General features: G+C 38.3%; 1 protein-coding gene across 2 annotated transcripts in view; it reads right to left on the bottom strand.

Annotated features, from left to right (window-relative positions):
• The window catches only part of FGF7 (fibroblast growth factor 7), a 62,930-nt gene extending 50,194 nt beyond the window's left edge, over window positions 1–12,736 (bottom strand). Inside the window, exons 1-2 of one of the 2 annotated variants that reach the window (XM_056135396.1) lie at window positions 12,592–12,736; window positions 11,444–11,993 (exon numbers count right to left, since the gene is read on the bottom strand). In XM_056135396.1, coding sequence (XP_055991371.1) covers window positions 11,444–11,729 — 286 coding nt within the window. In that variant the 5' untranslated portion in view covers window positions 11,730–11,993; window positions 12,592–12,736. The remainder of the gene's footprint in view (window positions 1–11,443; window positions 11,994–12,591) is intronic. The other variant, XM_056135397.1, reaches the window with a different exon arrangement.
• Window positions 12,737–23,633: the final 10,897 nt, after the last annotated feature.

Raw genomic sequence — 23,633 nt, 5'->3', positions numbered from 1 at the left:
ATATGAGATTAATGCCCAAGAATAGCTGAGATCAACACAAGGAGGATTACTCCATAGCTTAGAGACCAGCCGGGTATACTAGGGGAACCGACAGTTCAGATAGAGAAGGGAGCACCAAATGGAGGGTGTTTGGAGGATCCTCCCAGGAGGGGAGATGCAGGCTGAAAGTAGACTGGACTGAACATGTTTGCCAGTCAATGCCTCTTTTGCTGATCACAACACCCAAAAGGAGAGAGAGAACAAAGGGGAATGCCCTGCCACAGTGGCAGGGGGGGATGGAGGGGGGAGGGATATTATCCTTGTGGTGGAAAATGGGCACTGGTGGAGGGATGGGTATTTGATCATGGTATGACCGAAATCCAAGCACAAAAATTTGTAAATCTACAACTGTACCTCATGGTGTTTCACTAATAAAAAATAAATTTAAAAATAAAAAGAATGGGCATGGAAGAGGACAATAGTTTTTCCAGCTTCAGTCTTCATAATGCCCTGCAATTATCCTTTCAGTATCAGTATCTCAGTAGTGCCTGTGGTTTTCCTTATCACTGTCCTCCATAATAAAGTTCTTCTGCACTAGTCCCTTAACTTTTTTTGAAAATAGACATTAAGTCAAATAAGTTCTCGATGAAGTCGGTGGGTTTTTTTTTAATGAATAAATAAGAAGTGAGATTTTTTTCTCATTTATTTTCACTTTTAATTCTTTTCCACCCTAAATCCCCATTATAATGTAGCAGTCCATTTCTTGCCTATAAATAATTTTAGATGTGTAAAAATGTAAGGGAGAAATGTATTGAGTAACTCTGCCTGTCTTCCTTCCTCTAAAATATAAAACTTCATCTTTCAAGAATTGACTTTTTAGGGGCTGTAGAAACAGTACAGCTGTAGACCTTGCACACAGTCAACCTGAGTTTGATCCCCACCACCACATATGATTTCCCACGTCCCCCAGGAGTGATCCCTGAGTACAGAACCAGGAGTAAGCCCTGAGCACCACCAGATATGGCTCAAAAACAAATAAGAATTGACATTCTGTGGAATTGCCAAACACAAACAGAAAGGAATATTAGTCAAGGCAAATATATTCTATTTAGCATTAGAAATTCAGTTCTGTTCAGAACTTAAATGTCTCACGAAAGGGATAGCACTGCACTCTAGCACTGTCTTCCCGTTGTTCATCGATTTGCTCAAGAGGGCACCAGTAATGTCTCCATTGTGAGACTTGTTACTGTTTTTGGCATATCAAATAGGCCACAGGTATTGGAATTAATTCATATTTGCCATCCTATGTTCATATTATGATAAGTATTATATTTCTAAGTAATTTGACCCATAAATAAAATTTATCCTTTACTGATGTAGTAGCTTAAACTTTTACTGAAACTGCTGTTTTTCCTTACACCCATCAGTTCTGAGGGTTTACCCCTTGCTCTGCACTCAGGAATCACTATTGGTGGTACTTGGTACACCAAAGTGGGTAATGATAGGGGATCCTGGTGATGGAACCCAGGTGATCCATATGTGAAACAAGCACCCTACCCTCTGTCCTGTATCTGCAGTTTCTCAAGCCACTTTTAAAAAAGCCATAAAAATGTTTATTGTTTTTAATAAGAATTTTTAACCTTTTAACCTTTATATTATTGGATGGGAAAAGGTTAGCTCAGTTTCTAAATTGCCCAAACAATAGCTTTTAGGAATCATCTCAAAATACGAGACTGATTAGTCCTATAAAATTGTTCAGAGCTCAGAAAAGACCTTTAATCTAGATTTCAACCTTACCTAAAATCTTTGGACTCAATTCAGTATCCATACACAACACATTACCCTATTTGTCAAAAATTTTATATAGGAGCCTGCCTTTAAAACAACACATTGGTTAAAATAAATTCTATTTATCAGTTATTAATAAAAAAAACATATTTTTGATTTGGGGGACATGCCTGGAAGCCAGGCTTACCCCTGGCTCTTTGCTCAAGGATCACACCTCACAGTACTCAGGGGACTGTATGTATTGCTGGAGATTGAACCTGGGTCAGCCCTGTACAAGGCAAGTAGCTATCCACTGTTATCTCTCCAGGACAGAAAAAACAAAATTATGCAAAAAGTTAAACTAAAAGTAGAAAAAGGGACCAGAGAAAGGGGGGTTAAGGTGCTTTCCTTACATCCTGTCTATCCTAGTTAAAAATCCCTGGCACCACATGAGGTCTCCCAAACACGGCCAGGGCTCCCTCCTCAACACAGAGCCAGGGATAGAACCTGAGCAGCATAGGGTGTTGCCCAAGCATACCCCTCATCACAGTAGATAACTTTTAAAAACTGTGTGAACACCATCCCTTTTCAACATTTTTTGTTGTATATTCTTGTATTTAAGATGTACAAACTTCATATGACATCATGAACTAAGTCCTCCAAATCAAGCTAATAGATCCATGATCTTACACAGTTACCACTTTCTTTTTCTTTTTATGGTGAGAACCCCTTATGATTATATACTTAGCAGATTTCAAGTATACTATATGATACTGATAATTATAGGTAAATTGCTAATCATTGGATCTCCACAACTTGCCTTTGCATAACTGAATTTTTTTACCCCAAGACTTCTCTGTATCAATCTCCTCCAAGTTCCTGGAAACTGACATTCAACTCTACTCCTGTGAGTTTGATTATTTTAGATTTCTAATACAATTACCCAGCATTTGTCTTTCTGTGTCTGGCTCTGTTTACTCAGCATAATGCTCTCCATGGTCATGCTTGATGCTGCATGTGGCAAAATTCTCCTCTTTATTCACAAAGGTTGATTTCATAGCCTTTTTTGTGACCCTAACACAAAACGATAGTTTGAAATTTCTGCGTTAAGAAAAATCTACAGACTGAGTTGATTCTGAATTTAATCTGAAATCACTTCCTCAACATAATGTATGGTTACATGTAAAGTTCAAATAGGCAGATAAATGAAAAGTACTACAGTAATTTAAAGTGAAACACAATAAAGATGACTTCTAAGAATATTGATATATGCCTCATTTCTCTAAGGTTAATCATAACAATAAGCTCTGTTCCAGAATTATTTTGATACACAGATGCATTAGTTTTAGGCACAGATTTAAGTAATATGCTCAAGTCTCCTGTTCAAAAATATCTGTAATAACATATTATTATTTCAATCACTCACCAAACTATTTTGGTTTTGTTTGCTTTGGTCTCAAGCATTCTTTTTCTGCTATTTTATCTATTGCATTCATTTTCCTATTCATTAAGTGCATTAAAAGAATTTTCTAGGGCCTGGGAAGATTGCCCATGGGTTAGAGGCAGATGTTCCCAAGCTCAAACCTACTACTGAGTACCACCACGTGTAGCCCTGGACAACTCCCAGAAACCAATGTGGTAGTCCTATGGCTACCAACACAGCTGAGCCCAAGCAGCTCTACATTGCTGGACCAAGCAATGAACAGTGTAGCCTGGTTGGCCAAGTTACATGGGACTAGCCCTGGAGCTCCTTCAGCAACCACTTGGGAGCACCTCCCTTGCACCACTGCCCCCACCCCCAGCATCACACACACACACACACACACACACACACACACACACACACACACACTCCAGATTTCTGTAGCTATACTTTAGAATGCTTTGTATTCAAACTTTTCCTTCAACTTAAAATACAAAGCCCGTTAAAATTTTAGCAAAATAAAAGTTTCGTTTAGGGAAGTAAGAAGAGAGAGAGGGAGACAGGCAGAGATATGTGTTCAAGCGAAAATGTGGCCTTCTCCAAAGGGAGAGAGCCAAGAGTGGACACAGTAATGTAAAAGAAAGGATTTACACTCCTCAGGTTGAGACGTGGGTGACTAGAATAGGGACAGCACACCAAGGTCTATTAATGTGTATGTGAAGTTCTTTCCCCTTTCCTCCTTTCTCTTTTCCTTTCTTTTCTTTTTCTTTCCTATTTATGAAGCTCTATATTCCTACTCCTAGAAGGTCACAAGCTAATGTTTCTATTAGATAATCATGCCTTCTCCAGTATGTGATTATAGATCTTCAGAGAAATAGACTGAAACAACTGGAAACAACTGGACACCTTCTAGATTATAAATTGTCACCAGCATACATCAAATTTCTCTTCTGGAAATGATATTATTTTCCTAAAGGCAAATTTTGCAAACATAAAATTGTATAATTCTTTTCCCTCCTTCCCAAGCCTTTTGTCTCCATATAGTACTACACAAAGTATTTGCACAACTAGCTAAATAATTTCAACAACATTGCTTTTGTTAGTAAAATTGGCACAGTTTCTCTACCTAATTCAGAGGCAGATATGATCTCAAATTCAGCCATAAATATTAATCAATAAACAGTCAAGTATTTGTTCATATATATAATATATATAAATCATATTATATTATAAAGAATAACTTATGTGGATCAATAATATACTTCAATCACTGTCACTGTCACTGTCCTCCCGTTGTTCATTGATTTGCTTGAGCGGGCCCAGTAATGTCTCCATTGTGACAATTTTTACTGAGTTTGGCATATCGAATACGTCAAGGGTAGCTTACCAGGCTTTGCTTTGCGGGCAACATACTCTCAGTAGCTTGCCGGGCTCTCCGAGAGGGGTAGAGGAATGAAACTCGGGTCGGCCATGTTGCCCGCTTGCAAGGCAAATGCCCTACCCGCTGTGCTATCGCTCCAGCCCATACTTCAATCAAATGTTGTTTTTTAGAAAGAAAGGAACATTGGGGCCAAAGAATTAGCTCAGAGGACTGGAGCACATGCAGTTCATATGGGATCCCTGGTTTGTTCTGGGAACCACGTAATTCTCTGATCACCACACTAGAAGGGCCAAACATGTGGTTCCAAATCAAAAATATTGACTATGTTTTTTATAAAAGGGGGTAGGAGTTTGTATGTTAACTCATGTAACTTAATTAGTTCTTTTCCCCCTTCATATTCCATACATATACACAATTCCTGCCTTTTCTTCCACGTGCTATATGTGAAATCTAAATATGGAAAAGTGTTGTATTCAATAGTGTTGTAAAATAAGTAGCTGTGCTACCCCAAAATACTTCATATAGTAAAAGAAAATTGAGCGCCTTAGAAAAAAGGAGAAAGCTTTACCTTAATTCCACATTTACACCAGAAATAAAACTGTAGCTTCACCAACTTTTCACTAATGATAGATTCTTGAGAACCTCAAGTCTAAAGTTCTTCAACCGCTGATCTGAGGACTGGTATTAGTTCATAGGTATAGAAAGATTAGAAACCACTGGTCTACCATTTTTATTATAACTGCTGGTCTATGGTCCAGTTAGGGGGACAAGTTCTATTCTACAGGTATTAAAAGGTTGAAGAACATAGGGCTGAGTTTCCTTACTTACAGGATTTTTGAGATTGGAGATTGTCTATTTAAAACATTGCATTTGAACTTGTGGTGGATATGAGAGGTGAGACCCTAACTTTAGAGCATCTGATTTGATAGCTATAAGTGGCTCATTTAAGTACTGAGTAAACAGGTACTGATACCTGTATTTCTGGGAGACTAGCTGAAGAGATTCGTGTCTGCATGTCATTGTAAGTCTGTGCCACAAGTCGTTTTCTTTTCTGCAACAAACCCATTTACCAAAGACGTTTTCTTCCCTAGTCACCAAAGGACTGTCATTGTATACAGTATCAAGCCAGTTTACCCACTGAGATCTGTGAGGGATCAAATAGACCCAGATTTTAATGGTCACATAATTTAGAGGCTCATTCCTGATATATCCACTTTAAAATTATTTGTGATATAAATGAACTATGGAACCCCATGAGAATTCTATTTAGTCCAGAGACACTTGAGAGGATTCAGGCAGAACTAGAATCCTTGGTTCCATTAAGTGGTCATTTCAGCCTTCAGTAGGTATTAGAATCACTGGAGAGCTCCAGCAAACATAAATTAATGTCTGAGTTCTCAGCTGCAGACGATCCTGATATAATCTAGGTATATTTTCCTTATTAGTCTAATATGTTTCCCTAAGTCCAGAGGTTCTCCACTTTGGCAGTATATCAGCATTCTCTGGGGAGTCTTAAAATTCCTGATGCCCAGGCTTACCACAAATTAATGTATTGAGAATCATTTTGAGTAGGATCTGGCATCAGTAGTGTTTTTTAATGTTTCTCCAATTCTCACAATACTTAGCCTAGACTGAGAAATAGAAATACTTGGAGCAGTAAACTCCTTCCATATAGCTTCTTTCCATTTATTCATTTTTTCAGTTCACTTGGATCTCTAAATGCTCTAAAACTATAGCCTGAAGAGTGATACAACTCTTTTAATGTTGTGCCACATGGGAAAATGAAGGGTCAGGTACTCTGGATTGATATAAAAATTAAGATGATGAATATTTCAGGTGAGGATTCAGAAAATAGTAAGATTTATATCTGTGGCAATAAATTATTTGCAGTTAAGATGTCAGGCATTTATGTTAATCATGCTAATAATAGTCCTTAGTATCAGAATTTTCGATGAATTGCTATTATTTCCAAATATGCCCACCAGCAATTTCGATATGCCAGACACAGTAACAACAAAGTCTCCAATGGAGACGTTACTGGGCCCGCTCGAGCAAATCGATGATCAACGGGAGGGCCTTTACCTTTACCTTTACCTATAATTTAATGCCTTGACAACTTAGTTAAGGGAATAGTGACTCATGATCACTAGTCTACAGGATTCCACTTTATCAATCATTCTAGGATTCTGATTCAACTTCATAGATAATGTCCCTCATTATTTATTTTTTTATTGAATTGTCCTGATTTTCATATTTTTAATTTTGAAAATGCTTATTATTTTCCCTTTGATACATTGTTAATAACTCTTGGGAGCACACGTGAGTTCATATTTCCAATTTTAAAGTACTGAGTATATTTACTAGCTACTAGCAGAGATTATTATTGAGCGGGAATTTATCCAAAGAATTGTTGACAATTGAATTGCTGAAGGTTTTGTGGCCAAAGTGAAATCCAACAACACTGTGTTTATTTTCTTTTTGCCAATGTTAGGCCATATCCCGTCACAGTCTAACCATCCAAAAGAGAATATTGCTAAATCGCTGGCCAATTTTCAGAACAGCTAAATCCTTTTCTTGCTATGGATTTTACAATGCTTAATGACAAGTAAGCCATGCTGTTTCCTGGATAGGTGGTTCTTGACAATTTAGTTCTTTTCATTTAAAAGGAATAGGAGATAATGACCATTGTTGGGAAGGGCAAAACTGTTTAGTAATTGGATGCCAAGAGCAGGAAAATCATCCTGAGGGATTGAGTTCACTGTTTCATGTCTGTTGACCAGGGCACTGCTGCCGTCTCTCACTCGGCACCTCAATTCCCAGCTTAAACAGCAGTGTTATTTCTGTCAGGTGTGGAGTGATTGCTTCTGTCTGCTGACGAGCTGAGCCATCCAACAGTTATCCAAACTCACCCTCTGGTCTTGTCCCTGCGAAAGTGCTCTAACAAATAGGGGTGGTAGTATTTATTGAGCACCCACTGCCAGTTCTTTTTTGATGTTGTTGATGCTCTCCTTCCACAGAGAATGTGAATATTTACTTCGAGGGGGCAAGCTTGAACATCTTCTATGCTTTCATTACCCCTATTTTTAGTTCAGGTCAGGTTCCAACTTTATTGCATAGAAACCTGTTTGTAAAGTTAAATGTGCCACCAGAGAGAATAAGAGGGGTGACTTTCTGCCTCCTGTTAAGAACAGCATGCCATCCTAACACCACTTAGTTTTTCTCTCCTCTTAAGCAAAAGTCATAAATGCAGTGCAGGCCCTTCTGACTCCTCGTGAATTTCTACATCTACCTAGTTGGGTCTTGTTTCTATGTCTACTCGTATGTCTTATTCTACGTTCACATATGTCTTATATGGCAACTGGTACGGTTTGGTTCTTTGATGTACTTTCTCTACTATATGTACCCTCTATTTAAAAGAGTTCATAAGACAAAACTCAAATTAGAATTTTCGCAATCTAGGGTGGCTGAAGTAATTTAATTCCCTAGAGCTATAATCCATTTCCCTACCACTTTTTCGCCTCCAAACTGTCCACCTACCTCAGCTCAACACCTTCTGGACGCATTGAACACCCAGCTTTTTCACCTCTCCTACTGACTCCAATCCATCATCTTAGTGATATCTTATGTACACATTACTCTGAGGGAGTTAAGCTTCTGCTGGTGAAGTGAGCAGTCCATTAACATCATTAGGTTGTTTGCCCTTTCATTCAAAGCAAAGATGTCACAGTAGACTAGGGAGATTTTAGAGTAATCCAGAGAACAATTAGGTTTTACATCTAATGTTCCATGCAAAATTTAATAATCTAAGACATGAAGATCATGTCCACCTTAAGAGACCTCCAAAGAAGGGTTTTAACAGCCTGCTAACAAATCTAAGGTATCAGAAAATTGAAAAGGAAGTTTGGAGTTTGACTTTGATCTTTACTGCTTCCTGAATACCACTGCACTACCCTTTAACTTGGTAGACCAGCATTCTTTAAGCTTTCACACCTGTGTTCCAGAACCTGCGCTGCATATTGGTTCACACAATGGAAGTTGCAACCAAAGCAATGGTTTTCAATCTCTCTGTACCTGTGGACTAGCACCAGTGCATGGACAACCACTATAGTAGACAAACTACTACATTTTAGACTCATCGTAGGAAGAAAACATCTTTTTCTTCATTCAATTAATGGCTGAGGAATGTAAATTTTGAATTTTTAAATTTTAAATCTCTCAGCATCCTTGACTTTTTAGAGGAAATTGTGGATTTCTTTGTTCCTGGATAAGTACCTTCAACCCAATGTGTTCTATGAATGAGGAATTCACCTTAAAATTCAGTTTGGTGTTCCTTAAATAATAGGAAATGACTATCTTAATTCTCTTCTAATAAGTATTCTTCATCTATTTTTTCATCAAAGTATTCCCTTTTGTAACTTGAGATTTTTATAAACAATTGTTATTTAGCTCTTCTTTAAAAGGAGATTGATTAGCTCTTATTTCAATAGAATAGTAGCAAAACTTGAGAAAAAATTTAAAGTTTACTAAAAGAATAATGATATTTTCTTTCTCAGGAGGAAAACCAGTGTAGTTTATATATCACCTATGAGAGTGAAGATTTTTACATAACATGCATCATATTAGTATACTGATATTGTGACATGTATTTACAACATGAAATGACTTTTCTTTTTTTTTCCTACTTCCTATCATCCTTCTGTCTTCTTTCCTTTTGACCCTTCCGCCTTCTTTCCTACTATGAAATTACAATGTTAGAAGATAATGGTGTACCAAACTGGTTTTATGGCTGTTCAGGATTAGCACTAAGTTATGTTTCAAACTATAAAACAATGATGGCATTTTATGCATGTTTACAAATACCCGAGTTTCATAATTTTAAGAAATTTTGACATGAAATAAAACATTTTTGAGAATATTTTTGATGTAGATAATTTTTATCAAAATGGATATATTTTATTATTCTCTTACTCATTTTTACTGGATTTTACATGTAAGTTTTACCTTCTAATTATTGGATTAAAAAGTTAAAGGAATTCACATAGAGTAGAATTCTAAAGTTTTTTGACTTGTATCCTTATTGCTATAATTTGAAATTATTTCTTAGAGCTCATTTTATCATTAAGATGATAATTGTACTTTTACTTTCCATTTTTGACATTCAAGATTTTGATAATCTATGCTTTTTAATACTGACTTTTAAATTTATTTTAAGATGAATAGCCAGTTGTGTCAATTCTGCTGTCCTCTTTACGTATGTGATACCACAATAATTTGATTACAATTGCTTGGAAAATAATTTTTACACTTTTTTTGGTAAAGTCAGACTTTCGGATAAATTCTAAGATTACCTTATTTACTTAAACATTGCTGAGCTTTATATTTACCTTATGTCATTCAATACGCATGAAAATTAAACATAAGTACTTAGAATTATTAGCATACATTATATATATTCAATGCTTTAGAATATAATAAACTTTAGTAACTAGAAGGTATTTTGGATTCACCTACATATGCCCCACATTTTGCAGATAAAAAATTGAGAATTGGAAATCTTGGAAAGTGTTCCAAGACTATTCAATGGCAGGATTGGACCTACATGTCATAACTTCCACCTGGGCTCAGATGTCACTAGGTTTCATTATCTGTGATAAAAATTAGTAACTTTTCAATAAATAAGCCAGATTTTGCTGCTTACATATAAGTCCTCCAAATAGTTAATTATTTACTTAAACTTTAATACAAGCCAGTTAGCTAGGGATAACATGATAATTTAAGAATAATAATAGTAGAAACTAAACTATTATCAAATCACTCTATGGTCTTAGCATTTTTAACATAAATACATTTCAGTTGGAAACATAATTCTTCAATTTTCAGTTATTCGTTTAAGAAGCCTAAAAGAGCAACTGAAGCTTTAAGTGCTTCCTGTGAGTTTGGCACTGTGCTGGGTAAATGTTTATACAGTCATCCCCATGCATTTGTTCCAGTACTTTAACAGACATAGTATTTTACATTATTCAAAGGCTAAGAGTACAAATAAAATTGAAATGTTAAATTATTGATGTATATATATATTCAACATAATACTATTGAAATTGATTATTAATCACAACTGCTAAAGAATGAATACAGTTCTAATCTTTCAAGTTGAAAATAATAACTGATTCTGAGGTTAAATGTAGAGCTTATTAATTAAAGATAATGAAATTAACATAATTTTAAGCTCACTGTTATTTTCTCCTTCATATTTAATGTACACTTTTCTTTAGGCAAATAAAAGTTTTCTGGCATAGAAGATTCATATAAAGGAAATGTTTGGAGGACATTATCTATTTTCTGCCTAGATAAATAATCAAGCAGTCTGATAGAAGTTCATTAAAGCATGAATAGATGAAGAAAACAGTGATTTTTCCCCCCATACACAATTTCACAGATCACATTTGAGCAAAGATTAAGTACTGTAATCACAGAAATATTCCTTCAATGGAAAATTTAAAACACTCTTGTTCCTCAGGCTGGTAATCAGTAGTTTTCAGCGATTACTTACTAAGCATAGCATTACGTTTTCTAATGAGTTTTGCTAAACACCTGTAACTCACATTTTAATGTGAATAATATTTAAATTCTGCTTAGCTTGAGAGCCTAGCTTAGGATACAGTGCAGTGAATGTATTTTTTAATTAGCTTGGCTTGTCAGCTTTATACTATCAGTATATTTGTCCGATTCCAGGACATATTTTTAGGATATGTCGAGCTATGTTCAGCACAACTATTGCAATTTAGAGAAATTAAAGGATAGTTCTTTTTTAAAAAAAATGAAAAAACACACCATTTGAATGTCTCTGTGATTTTTAAAATTAAAAAATATCATAAATAATAGACAATACTTACTATAATTGTTCTTCATCTCTTGAGTCCCTTTCACTTTTCCCCTTTTATCAATCCTCAGATACCACTGTGTTCGGCAGAAGAGTCTTCTCACTCTTATATCCCCTCCTTCCATGTAATCATAACTTCTTGTATGTCGCTCGGGGCTGGAACAGTTCACATTTGTAGCCATTTGCTCTGGAGTCATGTCATTGCAAGCTAAAGATATAGTGCCCACTAGACAGATAATGTGGAAGAATGATCTGTAGAGCAAAGTTGGCAGGATCCATGTCAGTATCCATTTGCGCATTATAGTGTAGTGCTCCAGGTGTTCATGAATAACATAATGAAAATTAAATCTTGAATTGATTGCTGCTCCTAGGTCATTGACCTCTTCCTATCTGTGAATTGTGGTTGAGTTAAGAAAGAGTAGCGGTTCTTTCCAGGTTGTTCCCCTTATGCTTTTAGTGGCTGATAAGAATAGAAGATTCCTCCTTAAAGAACTCTGTTATATCCGTATAAAAAGAAGGCTGTAATGAACTCAGTTGCTGAGACGCTGTTTGCTACTTGACTTCTGTTCACAATGAGAGATTAAGAATGGGGAGGGGAGGAGAGAGGAAAATGAAAATTGCATGTATAAATTTCAGTGGGTAAATAGTATTTTAACATGCAGTGCTGTTTATACCGTGAAGATACGTTTACAAACAGCTTTTTACAAAGGATGCCAACATCTTCACCATTCCTCTATTATGTATAGATGTATAAAAGTTATGTATTTGCAGACACAAATAAGTATATGATTGTGTCATGCATCCTAGTTGCTATTTTGGTAAGAAATATCTTGCTATAAGAACTATGGATTTAAACAAACTCAAAGTTACTATTAACAGAGTGAAAAATATTTCTCTAGATTCCTTTATTATATGCTTTTATGTGTGCAAAATCGCAATGGTTTTCTGCTGAATTACCCACATTTCTCAAGTTACAGTGTCAGGATTGCTCTGGAGAACTTCAACCTTATCTTTATTTAAGTTCCACAGCATAATTACTATAGATAGTTCTATGACCCAAAACTCCGATAACTTTACTTTTCACCTCGGCACTAAAACTAGAGAGATCAACTGCTAGAAAACATTCAGCATTATTTTTAAAGGCAAATAACAGCAACTTACTTGTTCTGTTGATAACAGCTGGATACACAAGAATTCCATGTCTGTTGTCTGCCTTGTGCAACTTGAGCCCTTCTACTGTAGCTACAAACTATTTCTCAGCTGAGAAATTCTCCAGCAGAATCATAATTGTTTCCATAAATCAACAGGCAAACGGATTTTCTCTGTGTGTGAGAGCGAGTGCTTGTGTGTGTGAGTGTATGTGTGTGTATGTGAGAGAGAGAGAGAGAGAGAGAGACAGAGTGAGAGAGAGTGTATGTGTGGTGTGTGTATGTGTGTGTGTAGTGGAGCCTTTTATTCAGAGCTTTTCGATAAATACCTTTGCTGACCTCATTGAAAGCAATTAAAACTTAACCAGTAAGCTGTTAGTTGAATATAATAGCGAGAGTAGAAAGGAGACTTAAGAGGGAGCTATAAACAAAGCTTAGGTTTAAATCTGCAGTGGGCACCTACTTTGTGAAAACAGATCCATGATTTTCTGAAGCAGTCAGAGGGAAGGGAAATTTCAGACCATCTTTCTAACATAAAAGTTGTATATGCGTTGAAAAATATTCCTCTGTACCCATACATAAAAGGAATTTTTAATTAAAAAATATTTCCCATATCTTTGTAATGCATGCATTTTTACTGTTACTTGTTTTTGCTCAGAATTTTGGGACAAAACTATAAGTATATGTGAACTTAGAACTTAGTGTCTTTAGACATTATTCAGCTGAATTAACAATATGTATTTTCATACAGGAATAGCTCACCTTTGCATATGAGTTATTTTCATCCTTATAGTTCCAGGCTGAAAGTAAAAAGACCTAGGTTCTGACTTGAATCTGGCCACTAATTCCCAGGATGACCTTGAGCAAGTCACTTGACTTCCCTGAATCTTGACTGATATATTTATAAAAAGTGTGTAAGTCTAAATTATTTTATAGCACCTTATAGTTTTAAAATCCAGTGACATGAGACATACCAGCAACTGGTATAAGGAAGAAGACACAGAGTCTAAAAGCACTTTCTCAAAAGTTAAAAATAAAAAGGTTTTAGAGTGGTTTTCAATATTTTAATCTTGTCTTAATATAAACAGCAACACAAAGAATGCCAATTTGGGGTATGAAATTGTAAGAGCTTTAGCAAATGTGAATAAGGAAGAGCTATTTTACTTTCTAACAGAATTTTTCCTGTAGCTTAATTCTTGGTTTTGTAGCTAGTAGCTCATATACATGGTGTTTTATTAAATAGTTATTGAAAAATAATTGCATCACTAATATTAATCAATGTTTAGGGGTATATATTAAAATTTTGCATGTTGATACACACACAACTCAAACTACACGCACACATACACACATGCTACTTGAAATACACTACTTTACCACCAGGTGGTGCATGTAGACCAAATAGGAAGAGAAAATTAAGTCCATTCAATTGGAGTATAGTTTGTGATTTCCCTTTGTATCTGTGTTTTTTTGGTGGAACAGAATCAAGAGAACAGAGAAATTTAAGGGTATGCATTTACTTGTTTTGTTTGCAAAACTGAAATGTTTAAACTTATTAATACTAAGCCCAGTAGATCTGTCTATACTGTATATGTTGAAAGTTATATAGGGGCAAAACATTTGACCATTTCTCTAAAAGGAGAAAGATGAGAAGGAAAATAAAACCACATGTAATGATTTATACCCTCACTCATTTTGTTGCCACAATAATGAATTGATTAGAATTTCTAGGACACAGATATTTCTTACAAAAAAAATTGAAAATTATTGATATCCAGTTCAGGAGATACTAAATCCACCTGCTAATGCTGACTTCACAGATTTTAATTAAATCATTGATAGATATATGTAACAATTGTTAATAATTGTTAGATGTACAATGCTTAAAAGAAATTAATAACTTCCTTCACGCCCTGCTGTGGCCACAAGTTGCCCCCCACAAGCGGCTCTCCGGCACACGGACCTAATCCAGAGCCTGGAAGCTTGCAGCAGAAATGTGAATGGACTATGTGATAAACTATGGTGCCATGTCCCCCCAGGAGGGAAAGGGTGTCTGTCTCTTCCTGCTTCCCCCAGTAGCCTTCCGGCAGCATGGTGGCCACCACCTCAGAGCTTATTGGAAAGCCAGGTATGAGCCAGTGGTTGATGGGGCAACTGCAGCCTCATGGGAAGGGGGGCCAAAACGGCTCCAACCAAGGCCACAAGTTGCCCCCCATGAGCGGCTCTCCGGCACAGCCATGGCACCAGACGCACAGAAACCAATCTCGTAATTATCCAGCTCTTGGCAGAAATCCCTCCAGACTTAATTAGTAAAATATCAGAAATCCAAAAGCATGCTACTGCAATAGCCGTGAAATAAAAATAATTACTGGGGAAGGGAAGGGTGTCTGATCATTGTATGACAGAGACTGAAAACTTAAAATTACTCTGTACATTAAAGCAACAGTAATGAATTGCCTGTCAATGTTACAACTAAACATATATATATATATACATATATATATATAGTATTGTACATCTAAAATAAAGCTTTGTAACTTTTCTCATGGTGACTCAATAAATAAATTTAACAACAAAAAATAAGGTTAAAAAAAGAAATCATTATTAGATGTAAAAAAAGAAATTAATAACTTATTAATTTAGTAAAGAATTCTTACTAAATTTACTTGCCTAAAATCTACAAATGGTTCATTGAGATAGTACAGGGGTTAAGGCACTTGCCTTGCATGTGTGATCCCTGGGCGCCACTGAGTACAGCCCCAAAACAAACAAAATAGATTATTAATTTAATCTTCATTAGTTCATTTTAAAATTGGAAATAAAGTTAAGTAATAAATTGTGTTGCGCTTTATTAGCATACATGATACTAGTAATATTAATTAACCATTATTACTCTTAACTAGAAAACTATATTAAATCAGTTGGTTATCAGTTTTATTTATAAAGAACAATTGATTGAAGATAGGCCCACAATCTGTTTCACTGTTCTGTAGCTATTATGAAGAATCTCACTTAGATCTCACATAAACCCTATTAAGCTTTATCATAAAGAGAACTTATCCAGAAATCAAAAATAATTTTGTCTATCTTCACATTGGTGATAGTCCTACTGTTGTGGTTTTTTCTTAATGTCTAGTTGTAACATTGACAGGCAAGTCATTACTGTTGCTTTAATGTACAGAGTAATAGGCAAAGCACAAAAACGCTCTGAAAAACTGTGCATACAGTTGTTTCTAGATTGAGTTCATTTTAATTGAAAATACCTTTATCCTCTGCCTGCTCCCAGCAGCCCAGCAGACTCCATTACTTCCATTACCTCCACTACCCAGCTGCCGCCATGCTCCTGGATGCTTCCCAGACACTCAGGCCGAGACTCATGCACAAGTGAATCCCCACAGAACCAGGGAAGCAGAAATCTGTGACCTTGGACTGCAGGCTCAACGGACCCAGGAACAGAAAGCCTCTGCCTGCTCCCAGCAGCCCAGCAGACCTCCATTACCTCCACTACCTCCAGTACCCAGCCACCACCATGCTCCAGGACGCTTTCTGGCCCACGCAGCTGCAAAGCATGGTCACATCATAAAACACTTAATACAAGATTACCACACCATATTTGATGGGGGTCAAGTATGGCTTGAACCATGGGAACACCTGCAAGGGCGATTAGAGGCCACCCTAAATGCCTCTACCCCATCTCAGAGAGCTACCGAGAGTGTCCCGCCCACACGGCAGAGCCTGGCAAGCTATCCGTGGCATACTCGATATGCCAAAACCAGTAAAGACAATGGGTCTCATTCCCCTAACCCTGAAAGAGCCCCCAATATGGCAGCGTTAAGGATGAGGAAGGAGAGGCTGATAAAATCTCAAGGCCTAACTAGGCTACCAAAACGAAGGACAAAAATGACTGTACTTTCAATGCATGTTTGCTGGCATTGGATGCATCCATCGAGGACCTGATGGTACAAGCGTGGAAGATCAAGTACAATATCATTGGTCTGGCCGAGACTAGAAGGCATCAATCACATCACACCGTTTTCGACACTGGAGAAGAACTGTTCGTCAGAACATGCGACAAAAGAGGCATTGGTAGTGTTGGTGTTCATGTCAACACGAACTTGGATATAAACATGGATTTATTCAAATGCCTAACAACCCGAATCAAACGATTACACTTGAATAGATCTGGCTCAGTGCAGAAGTTTCTATCTTTGTTGTCTGTGCACCAACATCCAATTATCATGAAGGAGAAATTGAGAAGTTCTGCATGGAGCTGGAGAACTGCTATAAATAAGACCATACCTTCTACAAGATCATTCTTGGTGATTTTAATACCAAGATAGGACTGAGAAGATCAGCTGAAGAACTCCACATTGGGATCCATGGCCTAGAATGGAATGAACAGGGTGAGAGACTGTCTGAGTTCATCATGTCGACCAAGACCATCCATGGTAACTCACAATTCCAGAAGGCTGAATCTAAACATTGTACTTGGGAGTCTCTCAGTGGACGGTTCTACATCATATTCAATCGACGGTCTTGACTGACCAATATTGCTGTTATCCCAAAATTTTGAACAGGATCGGACCACCAACTCCTTCATGGAAAATTCTACTTCACAGAGTGGGGAGAAAGGGCTGCAAAGTTTAAGAAGAGAACTCCCAGAACGACCACCAACTGGGAGCTCTTTGGCATTATTGCTGCAACATGGGAAGATGACATCGTTGACAACATTGATGAGAAATATGATCGATGGTTCAGCACCCCCATGATTGTGCAAAGAATGCCAAGAGAGAGATAGCTACAAAAAGATGCCTGTCTTTGAAAACTCTTGAGCTCATTCGCCAATGTGGCTTGGCGCAAGCCTCAGGCAACTGCAAGTGGACGTCTGAGCTCACAAAACAGTGCAAAGAACCAACAAAGGAAGACTTCAAAGAGAGAAGAGCAGCAATGCTGGCAGATGTGGCAGAAGCCAGGGAAAGCATTCACAACACCCGCCTGTCCTTCGACAACTACAAGACCAAGATGATTGCCCTCCGATGTCCTGGTGGATCTATCACATCTTCCAGAAGGACAATGTAGAAGATTATCCATGACTTCTACTCAGATCTCTTCGATAGCCATGTCCACCTTCTCTCATACCAAATTCCGCAGGATGGATATGTCATTCCCAATGTTCTCCCTTCCAAAATCCGACACACCATTTCATTGGTAAAGAAGTCAACAGCACCAGGTCCAGACAAGATCAGACCCGAATACCTGAAGAACCTGCTGTCAGTCTCATCACCCTCTGTTTCATCAATACACTGGCTCGGCTCTTCACACACTACTTGTCTGAATGCAAGGTTCCATCCCAATGGAAAACCAGCAGGACTGTACTACTGTACAAGAAGGGAGACATCCATGACATTGGCAACTATCACCTGATCTGCCTGTTGTCTGTCGTTTACAAGCTGTTCACTCGAGTCATCCTGAATAGGATTGGCAGAACATTAGATGAAGGACAGCCATGTGAGCAAGCCGGTTTCTAAAATGGATTCAGCACAATCAACCATATCCACACAATAACCAAGCTCATTGAGATTTCTCGGGAGTTCAAGATGCCTCTCTGTTTAACGTTTATTGATTTAAAGAAGGCCCTTGATTCTGTTGATACTGAAGCGTTCATCGAAGCCCTAGCCAAATAGGGCTTCAAACTCAATTCATCAGGATTCTCTGTGAATTGTATTGCAGATACACTACCAGGATCTCACCATTCTACGATCATTGACATCAAGAGAAGGGTCCGGCAGGGTGATACCATTTCACCAAAACCCTTCAGTGCCACCCTCGAGAACATCATGCGACGACTGAAATGGGAAGGTATGGAAGTGAAGATAGATGGTCGGCAACTACACCACCTCTGTTTCACTGATTACATAGTTCTAATAACACCAAACATTAGCCAAGCGGCACAAATGTTGGCCAACTTCTACCGTGAGTGTGGAAAGGTTGGTCACGGTCACGGTCACGGTCCTCCCGTTGTTCATCAATTTGCTCGAGTGGGCCCAGTAATGTCTCCATCATGAGACTTGTTGTTACTGTGCTTGGCATATCGAATAATACGTCACGGGTAGCTTGCCAGGCTCTGCCATGCAGGCGAAATACTCTCGGTAGCTTGCCAGGCTCTCCGAGAGGGGCGGAGGAATTGAACTTGGGTCGGCCATGTTGGCCACTTGTAAGGCAAACGCCCTACCGTTGTGCTATGCTCAAGCCCCGGAAAGGTCGGATTATAGCTAAATCTCATAAAGACAATGTTTATGAGAAATGGTCTCATTCCAGACTTTCCATTCACTCAACGAGACGAACATCTCCAAATGCAGCAGTTATGTGTACCTAGGTCGAAAAGTCAACATGCCAAATGACCTGGCACCTGAGTTGCGCAAGAGGAAGAGAGTGGCCTGGAACTCCTTCAAGAGCGTCAAAGAAATAGCTAAGAGGATGAAAAACCTCCGGTTCTGGGCACATCTCTTCGATTCCACTGTTTTTTCTGCATTAACATACGCCTCAGAGACCTGGACCCTTCAAAAGCAGGATGAGAACGCTATTCAGGTCTCCCAAAGAGGAATTGAAAGAGCTATGCTTGGAGTATCATGCTTCACTCAAATTAGAGAAAGAATCTGGAGTTCTGACCTCCATCATTGATCAAGAACCAGGGATGCTGTCTCATTTGCCAAGGTGTCAAAAATCAGATGGGCTGGATACATAATGAGATTTGGAGGCAACCGCTGGACTAGACTCATTACCGACTGGATTCCACGGGCCGTCAAAAGATCACGTGGCTGCCCACCTATGAGATGGTCAGACTTCCTCATCAAGACCCTGAACGATCGGTTTGAGGCTGTTCATATTCCTAGAACAAGCAGATGCCATTGGGCTACACTAGCACGCAACAGGGATGAATGGAGACGTTACAGGTGCCTGCTCGAGCAAATTGATGAGTATGGGATGTCAAGTGATCAAATGACCTTTATCTCTTGGACTTATATTTTATATAATAAAGCACTCTTATTGGTTGTTTGTTTTTTATTGGTTATTGTTCTTTGAAAGTAAAGATCAGCACATAGAATTCTTCAAAAAGAAACAAAGCCTACTACTTGCCAAGTTTAATTAGTGAGTAGAATATATTAAGAGAACACTGAGAATATAATTTAGTGAATTCCTTGAAAAGATGGGCAGATGTTAAATTCTGTCTAATTTTGCTTAAGCAATCTCCACTACATTCTCATATCATTAAGCACTGTAGCACTGTCCTCCCGTTGTTCATTGATTTGCTCGAGCAGGCACCAGAAATGTCTCCATTGTGAGACTTGTTGTTACTGTTTCTGGCATATAGAATACATCATGGGGAGCTTGCTAATTTTTGCCCTATGGGTGGAATACTCTCAGTAGCTTGCTGGGCTCTCCAAGAGGGGTGGAGGAATTGAACCCGAGTCTGCCGCATGCAAGCAAATACCCTACCCGCTATGCTATCATTCTGACCCATCATTAAGAGACAAGTATAACAAATAAAATTTTCAAATCAATTATGACCTTCAGTAACTAATTTTATTTTTTTTAATTTTTTTAAATAAGGAACATGACTCTTTTTTTATTATTATTAGTGAAACACCATGAGGTACAGACGTAGATTTACAATTTTTTGTGCTTGGGTTTTGATTATACAATGATCAAATACTCATCTCTCCACCAGTGCCCATTTTCCACCACCATGGGTAATATCCCTCCCACTCCCACCCTCCCATCCCACCCTGCCTCTGTGGCAGGGCAATCCCTTGTGTTCTCTTTCTCCTTTGGGGTGTTGTGGTCTGCAAAAGAGGCATTGAGTGGCAAACATGTTCAGTCCATAGTCTACTTTCAACATGCATCTCCCCTACTGGGAGGATTCTCCAAACACCCTTTATTTGGTGCTCCCTTCTCTATCTGAGCTGCCCTTTCCCCTAGAATGCCCGGCTGGCCTCTAAGCTATGAAGTAATCCTCCTGGTGTTGATCTCAGCTATTCTTGGGTATTAATCTCATATTTTGTTACTTTATATTCCCCAGATTAATGCAATCTTTCTATGTCTAGCCCTCTCTTTCTGACTCATTTTGCTTAGCATGATACTTTCCATGTTGTACCACTTGTATGTGAATTTCATGACTTCATCTTTTTTTTATCATTTTTTTTATTAGTGAAACACCATGAAGTACACTTATAGACTTATAAATTTTTGTGCTTGGGTTTCAGTTATACAATGATCAAGTACCCATCCCTCCACCAGTGCCCATCCTCCCCCACCACGGGTCCTAGCATCCCTCCCACCCCTCATCCCCCTCCCCGTCCCACCCTGCCGCTGTGGCAGGGCATTCCCCCTTGTTCTCTCTCTCTTCCTTTGGGTACTGTGTTTTGCCAGAGAGGCATTGAGTGGCAATCATGTTTGGTCTATAGACTACTTTTAGCATGTCTCTCCCACACTGGGAGGGTCGTCACAACACCCTTTATTTGGTGCTCTCTTCTCTATCTGAGCTTCCTTCTCACCTAGCACATGTGGCTGGCCTTCAAGTCATGGAGCAAAATTCCTGGTACAAATCTGAGCCATTCCTGGGTGTTAGTCTTCCGTTTTGTTGCTTTATGTTCCCCAGATGAATGCAATCTTTCTGTGTCTATCCCGCTCTTTCTGACTCATTTCGCTTAACATGATACTTTCCATGTAGTACCAAAATCAATCAACATAATACATCATATCAACAAAAGAAAAGATAAAAATCATATGATCATATCAATAGATGCAGAAAAAGCATTTGACAAGATCCAGCACCCATTCATGATGAAAACCCTTGCCAAAATGGGGATAGAGGGGACTTTCCTCAATATAGTTAAAGCCATCTACCACAAACCTACAGCAAACATCATCCTCAATGGGGGAAAACTGAGAGCCTTCCCCCTAAGGTCAGGGACGAGACAAGGATGCCCACTCTCTCCACTGCTGTTCAATATAGTACTGGAAGTACTTGCAATAGCGATTAGGCAAGAAAAAGATATTAAGGGCATCCAGATAGGGAAAGAAGAAATTAAGCTCTCACTATTCGCAGATGACATGATACTATACTTAGAGAACCCTAAAACCTCTACCAAGAAACTCCTAGAAACAATAGGCTTGTATAGTAAAGTGGCAGGCTATAAAATCAATACCCAAAAATCCATGGCTTTCCTATATGCAAATAATGAAAGAGAAGAAAGTGACATGAAGAAAACAATTCCATTCACAATTGTGCCCCAGACGATCAAGTACCTAGGAATCGCCTTAACTAAGGAAGTAAAGGATTTGTACAAAGAAAACTACAAAATGCTACTTCGGGAAATAAAAGAGGACACGAGGAAATGGAAAAATATCCCCTGTTCATGGATGGGGAGAATCAACATTGTCAAAATGGCAATACTTCCCAAGGCACTGTACAAATTCAATGCAATCCCTATAAGGATACCCACGACATTCTTCAAAGAAATGGAGCAAACACTCCTGAAATTTATATGGAACAATAAGCCCCCACGAATACCTAAAGCAATTCTTGGGAAAAAGAAAATGGGAGGAATCAACCTACCTAACTTCAAGCTCTACTACAAAGCAGTAATAATCAAAACAGCATGGTACTGGAACAAAGGCAGAGTTGCAGACCAATGGAACAGAGTTGAATATACTGACATCTCCTCCCAAACATATAATCATCTAATCTTCGATAAGGGGGCAAGAAAAGTGAAATGGAGCAGGGAAAGCCTCTTTAATAAATTGTGCTGGCAAAACTGGACGGCTGCATGCAAAAAAGTGGGCTCAGATCTCTGCCTAATGCCATGCACAAAAGTAAGATTGAAATGGATTTATGACCTCAACATCAGACCGGAATCCATAAGGTACATTGAAGACAAAGTTGGCAAAACTCTCCACGATATTGAATTTAGTGGTATCTTCAAAGATGCCACGCCACTGGCCGAGCAAGTGAAAACAGAGATAGACAAATGGGACTCTTAAACTAAGAAGCTTCTGCACCTCAAAAGAAACAGTGACCAAAATACAAAGACAGCCTACAGAATGGGAAAGAATATTCACCAAATACACATCTGACAAGGGGTTGATATCAAGGATATACAAGGTACTGGTTAAACTACACAAGAAGAAATCACCCAACCCCATCAAAAAATGGGGCGAGGAAATGAACAGAAACTTTCGCAAAGAAGAAATCCGAATGGCAAAAAGGCACATGAGAAAATGCTCTACATCACTAATCATCAGAGAGATGCAGATCAAAACAACAATGAGATATCATTTCACACCACAGAGACTGGCCCACATCCACAAGAACAAAAGCAACAGGTGCTGGCGCGGATGTGGCGAGAAAGGGACCCTCCTTCACTGCTGGTGGGAATGCAGGCTGGTCCAACCCTTTTGGAAAACAGTATGGACGATTCTCAAAAAATCAGAATTTGATCTCCCATTTGACCCAGCTATAGCACTCCTGGGAATATATCCCAGAGAGGCAAAAAATGTATAGTCGAAGTGACATCTGCAATTGTTTGTTCATTGCAGCACTCTTTACAATAGCCAGAATCTGGAAAAAACCTGAGTGCCCAAGAACAGATGATTGGTTAAAGAAACTTTGGTACATTTACACAATGGAGTACTATGTAGCTGTTAGAAAAGATGAAGTTATGAAATTTACATACAGTAACTAATTTTAGACCTGTTCCACATTAAATCAATAGACTAAAACATCATTAAACTTTTGGGGGGATGTGGGGACCACACCTGGTGATACTTAGGGCTGACTGCTGGCTCTGCACTCAGGGATCATTCCTGGTAAGGCCCGGGGGACTCTTATTGTAGTGCTGGGAATCGAGCCCAGGCTGGCTGCACGCAAGGCAGGCAACCTACCCACTGAACTATCATTCCTGTCCCAATCATTAAACACTTTTAAAATTTACATTCTTATATCTTATTCTATTCACCATCCTTCCAGTTCCTATTATTTCCCTTAATTATAGA

Source organism: Sorex fumeus, unplaced genomic scaffold (assembly GCF_029834395.1).
Source record: "Sorex fumeus unplaced genomic scaffold, SorFum_2.1 ptg000111l, whole genome shotgun sequence".
NCBI lineage: Eukaryota > Metazoa > Chordata > Mammalia > Eulipotyphla > Soricidae > Sorex > Sorex fumeus.
Note: the sequence above shows the minus strand (reverse complement) of the source record. Positions and strands in the feature narration are given on the sequence as shown.